This window comes from Pseudomyrmex gracilis, unplaced genomic scaffold, assembly GCF_002006095.1.
Source record: "Pseudomyrmex gracilis isolate BER0280 unplaced genomic scaffold, ASM200609v1 scaffold_235, whole genome shotgun sequence".
Classification (NCBI taxonomy): Eukaryota; Metazoa; Arthropoda; class Insecta; order Hymenoptera; family Formicidae; genus Pseudomyrmex; species Pseudomyrmex gracilis.
In genome coordinates this window covers 33,177-41,433 of record NW_018020819.1, presented here as the reverse complement: position 1 = coordinate 41,433, position 8,257 = coordinate 33,177, and the positions used below count along the sequence as shown (strand labels likewise).

Sequence of the window (8,257 nt, the reverse complement as noted above, 5' to 3'; positions counted from 1 at the left end):
CTAACAGAAATTATACAAATGTCAGTGCATATTTCTCTGGAATGTAATCTAGTACTACAGGCAAACTTTATTGAATTAATTGAAGATGTTGACACAGTTACAGAGCAAGATCTACTCTCCACAATTCTTTACGATATTTTAAATAATTTGCCATTAATTCGACCAAATGTTACATTGGTTGCCACAGCTAATCGTTTCGAAAATAATGAATTATCTCCAGATATCAAGCAGTCCGAAAATGTGACAAAAGACGAAGATTTCCTAATGATTATTGTTTTCAAACTTTTAACAAAAACCAAAAGTGAATTAATCGATACATTAATGTCTACATTAAAGGAAGGTAGCTTTGTGCTGTCAAGAGAAATTCTCACTGAGTCCTACAACTATACATTATTACAACAATATAATTTGAATATAGTTTTAGAAAAACGTACAGAGAAAGAGGCATTTGTGCTTTTAAGAAAAACACAAAGCATCGTACCGCAAGAAATTATATATATAAATAATTCTGACTTTTCGTGGATTAACAAGTTGAAGTCTGCATTAAACATGGATAACAAATTAAACGCATCCAGAAGAACAATATTAGTTGCGGACGATTTTGAATGTGGCATATTAGGTTTTATCAATTGTTTACGAAAGGAGTTCAACAAAACAAGGGACAAGATTAGATGTGTATTTATCCAAGACAAAAATGCGCCAAAATTTTCTTTACAAGACTCTGTCTACATAAACCAACTACAATTGGACTTGCCTGTTAATATTTTACGTCCGAACAAAGTTTGGGGATCGTATAGACATCTTCCGTTACCACAACTAGAACCAAAATTTGTACATCATGGTTATGTCGTTCAAAGTGTATGTTAATAACATAAATTTTCTAAANTAATTTATGATGTTTTACTATTGTGTATTTTTTGTTACAACAGTATATTAATATTTGTTGTAGGTGCGAGGTGATTTGAGCAAGTTGCGTTGGATTAAAGGTCCGATATCTTCTGATTACAAACAAGAAAATCTCGTACGTGTAGTATACGCATCACTCAATTTTAAGGATATTGTGATAGCTACTGGTAGAATTTCTATGGATGCTTTTGGAAGAAAAGCGGGAGAAGCCGATTCTTTACTAGGTTGTGAATTTGTCGGGTTCAATGCGGCTGATAAAAGAGTAATGGGAGTATGTACTCTAAGGTATGGAAAACACAAATTTATTACTTGTTACATGTTATATATAAAACAGGTATCTCCGATAATTCAATCCTTCAGGATTAAGCTGATCGATATAATTTCCAATTCTCCCCTGTTTCCTTTTAAGTTTTAGCAATTTTGCTAGTAAGAACAAAGAATCTATTTAAATATCATACAGTTATGTGAGGCACTTTCTATAAATGCGTATGTGCGTGCAACGCACATACATTTTTTATCTATGTGTATGGTTAAAAAAAATTTTAGGGACTTTTACAGACAAAACAAGTCAATGCGTTACGTATGACTGAAAGCTACGCCAACTAATATTTTGTTGTTACTTTTCTATAAGCGTAAAATGTTATCGCATTGTTTCTTGTCACGCGTAACGCATTGATTGTTCTGCCTACCCAGATGCCAAAGTTTACTGTTAAAAAAATAGAAAAATAATATGTGTATTTTAAAAACTATTACACCCATTTTTAGAGGAATCACAAATCTTATTGTGGCTGATCCACATCTTTGTTGGATTATTCCTGACAAATGGACGTTTGAGGATGCCGCAACTGTCCCAGTTGCTTATTGTACCAGTTGTTATGCTCTGTACACATGTGGAAAATTAAAGAAAAAAGATAAAATTCTTATCCACTGCGGCGCTGGTGCCGTTGGACAATCTGCAATTTATCTCGCGCTTTTTGAAAGATGTGAGATATTTACAACTGTAGGAACACCCGAGAAACGAAATTTTATAAGAGAAAAGTTTCCTTCTATTCCCGAAGATCATATAGGAAATTCTCGAGACACCAGCTTTGAACAAATGATTAGTCAACAAACAAGAGGTCGTGGTGTGAACATCGTGTTAAATTCTTTAGCAGAAGACAAATTGCAAGCATCTATTCGATGTTTGGCAAGAGGTGGTCGATTTTTAGAAATTGGAAAGTATGATTTAATATCTAACAATACCATAAATTTAAAAGAATTTTCAAAAGGCATTAGTTTTTATGGAGTTATGTTAGATAGAATATTTAGTAGTACTGATATAAAAAGAAAAATACATATTTATAACTTGTTAAACAATATGATTCAGCGTGGAGCGGTCGTACCACTTGTAAGAAAAGTTTTTGAACAACATGAGATAGAAACCGCTTTTAAACATATGGCAGCTGCAAAACATATAGGAAAGGTAAGTTAGAGTAAACCTGAAATTACAATTTTTATAGAAAATGTAATACCGTGTACAGCAACTAAAGGCGGTCACGTTATTTGTGATCGAGATTGTACATTTCATATATATAGTTCTTAAAAAAAATAATCATGTAGAATTAACATATAAACATTCTAGTACACTTATAACTACTTACACAGTGTGGTTTTTTCCGACAAATTTCAAATAAAAAAGTTTATGTAAAAAAATCTTAGCAAAATGTTACTTAATTCTTAAGATTGCAGTAGTATTGAATATATTTTGCGGCTTTGACAGATTATGCAGTTCCTGCTGATAATCTGCTATCGACAGTTCGATAATGATATAAATGCTATTTGTTGACAATAAATTTAAACCTGATTATTTTACAAACGGCTTTCGATGTTTTGCAATATTCTAGTAATAATTTTGCGATATTTTTGTAATCAACAATATCGTATAATCAACTCTTTACAAATTGTTATCAATTTATTTATAGTTATGGATTTTAAGCAAAGGACAAATTTAAATCAATTACCGAATAAAAATGTAAAAATATAAAAGCAACAAATAGTTTTGGGTTATTTGTCGGAAATATATTTTATTAAAACAAATATTTTATATTATTTTTTTTCTCTCAATATAAAGAACAGGTAACAGAAATATAATTTTAATAAAATCTTTTAAATTTTATTTTTGCTTTTAGGTAATCATAAAAATACGTACAGAGAAAGAAGTTGCGGACGCTCCTATTCTCGCGTATCCTCAATATTTATGTAATGAGCATAAATCTTATATTATTTTGGGTGGTTTAGGCGGTTTCGGCCTAGAGTTAACCAACTGGTTGATTGTTCGTGGAGCTCAAAAAATTATACTCATTTCACGAAATGGTATAAAGAACGGTTATCAACAGTCAAGAATAGAGTTATGGAAATCGTATGGAGTAAATGTGCAAATAATGACAGGCGTTGACGCATCTACTCACAACGGTTGTGCTTCTATTTTACGTTCTGCCAACGAATTAGGACCAGTGGATGCTATATTTAATCTCGCAGTTGTGCTAAAAGATGATATTTTCACGAATCAAACTCCGGAAACATTTGAAGAAACATTTCAGTCGAAAGTTCTAGCTACAAGGCAATTGGACGATTTGTCTAGAAAAATGTGTCCTCATCTTCGACATTTTGTGGTATTTTCATCTGTTTCATGTGGTAAAGGAAATCCTGGACAAACTAACTACGGTATGGCCAATTCGATAATGGAAAGAATCTGCGAAAAAAGAGTGCAAGATGGATTACCTGGCATGGCTATTCAGTGGGGTGCGATAGGCGACGTCGGTCTAGTCGCTGACATGCAACAAAACAATAAAGAACTAGTTATCAGTGGAACATTGCAACAACGAATATCATCTTGTTTAGAATCACTGAACAATTTCTTAATGCAGAATCGACCGATTGTAAGCAGTATGATTGTAGCTACAAGATCAAAAGTTTCTGGAGACATTGTGCATGTTGTGATGGACATAATGGGTAAATTTATTTATAAATTACTATATCATAAACTCATTCTTTTTGTCTTTCTTTTTATCAACAATAACCGTTTTGATTTTTTTTATTCCATTATCGAATGGTACTTTTACATGTTTTTGTATAAATTTCATACTTAACGCTCTCTCTTTGTCTCACACACACACATAGGATTGAAAACTTTAAAAGGAGTTGGAGAACAAGTACTCTTGTCTGAACTTGGCATGGATTCTATGATGGGTTTAGAAATTAAGCAAACAATAGAAAGAGAATTCAATATTTTCTTCACAACCCAAGAAATTCGAAATCTCACCTTCGCTAAAATCAAAAAAATAACTGAAAAAGATAAATACGACCAAAAGAATGTTGAGAAACAACTTGACACAAATAATTCGCAACATGTAAAAGTCTTTAATATTTTCCGGTTAATATCTGACTTAGATATAATTTCAAACATTTCTGTAGAACTCTCTACACAACGAGAAGTAGATAGAAACCAAGTATTTCTTTTGCCAGGAATTGAAGGATTTGCTAACATATACAACTCAATAGCTCCAAAAATTAAAGCTCCTGCAATATGCCTACAACATAGTTCTATTAATATTCCTGAATCTGCTCACTCTGTAATACAATCAGCCACTGATCTTTTATCTGTATGTAGTCAAAATAGAAATTTTTACATCTAGAAAAAAAATTATATAAGTTGTNTACAAGCAATAATAATTGCAAAAATCTTGTATTTTTTTAGCATATTTTATCAAAACTAACAGATTCTACAGAATTCGTAATTGGCGCATATTCATATGGATCTCTTATTGCTATTGAAATGGTAAAACAATTAGAAGCTAAAAACTTTCGAGGACGATTAGTATTAATCGACGGAGCTCCCAAGTACTTAAAAGACATACAGGAAACATTTTTCCCTTTTACTAATAGTCAAGAATTTCAAATTTGTGTGTTAAAACATATAATAGATAGTTTTAATATACCTGCATCAGAATTGGTATGTAATAACATAATACATAAAATATATGTTTTATATTGTGTATATAACGCTATATTAAAATTAGAGCACACAAACAGAGACATAAGCTACATTTAACAGTTGCTACTATATTTGTTCAGTATATATGCGTGTTTCAGATTATACCAGAATTAAATAAATATGCTACTTGGGAAGACAAACTAAATAGTTTTACAAAATACATTACTAGTGAAATGATAACTTCTTTCAAACTTTCCATCGACTCCATTAAACTATTTTGTACAACAATTTACAAACATTTAATTGCTGTTCAAGAATATGATACGTCTTCATTGGTATCAATTCAGTCACCTATAATACTATTAAAAGCAACAAACTTATTACTTTCTGCGGTAGAAGAAGATTATGGTTTAAATAAGGTAATTTATTAGCAAATATTCAATTTTTCCTACCAGTATACTTTTATATAACTGATGTGTTTTGGTCGCAGATAAGCAAAAATGTACAAATTCACTACGTAGACAGCAATCATGTATCAATAATTAATAGTGATCAGGTCGCAGCTGCTATTAATGGAGAAATAAGACAAGAGTAATAAACAGTTTGTTGTCGAAATAACAATAGAATGTAAAAGAAACAAGTAATTTGCTGTCAATTTATCAAACACAAACAATTATCTGGAAAAGATATGCAAAATTTCTCGAAGAGTGCGCAATTTAAAAAAAAAAAAATATTTACATAACAAATGTTTTAGTTTACATGAATCTTCTGATGACTATTTAATAGAAACTATGACTCTACTAATCTCAACATTATCGGAACAGTATCAAAATTGATTTAATTTAATTTCACGGACTCAAAGCATATAAAAAATAGGTAAATCTTTTGAAAACAGACAATTGTTTTCGGGAAAGTTTGTGTGTGTGTGTGGTTTAAATAAATTACTTATTTTTTTTTTTTTGCTGTGGTTTTTTGGGCACACGTTATACGGATCGTAACTGAAATATTTTTTGTAAATCGAAATAAAATGAATTTTGAAGAGAAATTCATATGATGTTGATTTTCTAGAAGCCCGTCCCAATATACATAACTATTTACAAAAGAATTCCAAAGAAATTGCAAAGAATCAAATTTTAAAAATTAAATTAGTAATTTTAAAAATTACTCTGATAGCAACCTGTCTGTGTTTTTGTTGTCATGTTGCCGAAAACGCTTGAGTTTTCAGCAAACTTAGAACAAGGTGAGTCAGACATTTATCTTTGACATGACACGTATCATACATGTGTTGCCGACAACTTGCTGTGTATCTGCTGTCAACGATTTATCAGTAGCATAAAGAGCATAACATAACAAGTTACCGACAACATATGCTGAGTCACACATTTAAGCAAAAATACAATATGTCGAAAAAAACGAACATATATATATATATATTCAATGGCACATCGCGTTGTGATAGAGGAATTAATTCGAGATTTCACTCGAATTAATCTTTGAAGATCTGATTTAGTTCGCCGATCAAACTGATTAACTCGATGAAAGATACCGGAAAAAATCCTAATGGTGATAGGTGGGATTTGTACTCGAGATCTTCGTATTCGCAGCCCTTGCACTCAGTCCGCGAGACCACTTGTTTCTTACTAAAATGTAATTGTTTTTATCTACTTATTCTGAAAAAACGGTCATTTGTTTTCGAAATTTAATGGGCTACAAGATAGAAGTAATATATTTCAAGAGTTTTTAACAACCATACGACAGAAGTACAGACATCGGTGTCTTGTTACCGTCATGTTGCTCTTTTGTTGCCGAAAACAAATGACAAGAGCAAAAAGTTTTTTATGAATAGAAGTCATTTTGTTGACAACGTAAGGAGCAACAATTGCTTTCCGTTTACTCTAAATCTGTTAACACAAAATGACTCAAATTTGCCTTTGTGTTGTTGATTACGTATGACTATGCATTACGTTTTCAGCATATACACAGTAACTAGTCGAAAACCTTTGCTCAGGCATTAAGTTACATGATTTTGCAAAAATGCTTGACTATCAAGGTAAGGCCTCTGATAAAGTTAGTGTACTGATTATTAATGACTAAATTAACATATCTATACTAATGAATATGTTAACATATCTAATGCCGCAGCGCTCATGGAACTTAACCCATTTGCATCATAAACGCATATATGTCCGCATTTTGCCTGGCCACTATCACCAGAGCGCATATATACGCGCATTTTACTTAGGCATTTATCACCAAAGCGCATATTATTGTCCAGCGGTGGGGCCCCTCACGCACTTTTTTTTTCGATAATTAGATTCCATTCCGTTTAAAACATTTTGGTGATAAGAACGAATTTTTGACTTTTCTTTGTGATGCAAATGGGTTAATAATAACTAATAAATTACTAGTAAGAACTAGTAATAACTAGTAATTACTAGTAATTACTATATGTTACACAGTAATAAATATAACATTTACTAGTAATAACTAGTAACAAATATAACATTTTCTTTCTTCTAGATTACTAGTATAGCATAATTGTTTTTATATATATTCTTATTCTTTCTTCTCTTATATATTTCTAACTCTCAACCAACTTGTGTCGAACAAAGTTTATACAACAAAATAAAAGTTTTATTTACAAAGATATGTTGTGCACATCAAATCAAGACTTTGCTTTCAAAGATTTGCTCAAGATTTCACTCTGCTTTGTATCGGAGTGAATAGAGTGTACACAACAGGTGCTTTCCAGGTAGTGACACAAACCAAAACAAAAATTATTCTATTTTTGTTTTTCAATGAATATTGAGGGAACAGAACGATTGATTCTTGTGTTGACTTGTGTCGCTAACTGAAAAGCATCCACAAGCAAAGAAACACAGCGCAAAAATATACAGAAACAAATCAAGAAAAGTTTATCGTCATGAAAAATACAATGCGGTATATGATATCGAACAAAATCTTTTATTACAAGTACTGATATCTTTACGACGTTTCTCTTTCGGACTTTACGATGTCTTTCGTGCTTAATTTCTAATCTAATTCTCGATTTATGACATAAGAATTTGATTCTTTCAGACCGATTATTCGAAAAACCGGTTATCGAAATGAATGTGTTATATAAAGATTTTTCTCGGGTGTTAACCGCGTTAGTGTCATTTTTATACCGACGGTTCGTAAACATTTCAGCTCACTTCATCAGGTTTTTATGATACTAGTCAGGGACTCGGACCGAAATGAAATTTCGGTCCGTTTACGGTTACGGTCCGATGCTGTACCTGATTTTCGGTTTCGGTTTCGGTTCCGGTCCTTTTATCAATAACGGTGACCGTAACCGTTTGGATATCGATTTTTTTCGGTTACAAGTGTTTAAGTATC

General features: G+C 31.7%; 2 protein-coding genes across 2 annotated transcripts in view; both read left to right on the top strand.

Moving 5' to 3' along the window:
• LOC109859046 (fatty acid synthase-like) overlaps positions 1–2,212 on the top strand; it is a 30,018-nt gene extending 27,806 nt beyond the window's left edge. The window contains 4 exon segments of the mRNA XM_020436893.1: positions 10–858; positions 950–1,191; positions 1,672–2,070; positions 2,072–2,212. Coding sequence (XP_020292482.1) covers positions 10–858; positions 950–1,191; positions 1,672–2,070; positions 2,072–2,114 — 1,533 coding nt within the window. The 3' untranslated portion in view covers positions 2,115–2,212.
• A 51-nt stretch (positions 2,213–2,263) lies between these two features.
• Positions 2,264–5,474, top strand: LOC109859045 (fatty acid synthase-like). Its single transcript, XM_020436892.1, has 6 exons — positions 2,264–2,368; positions 3,075–3,897; positions 4,360–4,547; positions 4,643–4,897; positions 5,038–5,298; positions 5,370–5,474. The coding sequence occupies exons 1-6, from the start codon at positions 2,264–2,266 to the stop codon at positions 5,472–5,474; spliced, it is 1,737 nt and encodes a 578-aa protein (XP_020292481.1).
• Positions 5,475–8,257: the final 2,783 nt, after the last annotated feature.

Bases quoted from the DNA above. Each gene is read 5' to 3' on its own strand.
- LOC109859045 (XM_020436892.1), top strand. From the start codon at position 2,264: ATGATTCAGCGTGGAGCGGTCGTACCACTTGTAAGAAAAGTTTTTGAA. The intron at 3,898-4,359 runs GTAAATTTATTT...ACATTTCTGTAG, and splicing joins TGTTGTGATGGACATAATGG to AACTCTCTACACAACGAGAA. The intron at 4,548-4,642 runs GTATGTAGTCAA...GTATTTTTTTAG, and splicing joins CAGCCACTGATCTTTTATCT to CATATTTTATCAAAACTAAC.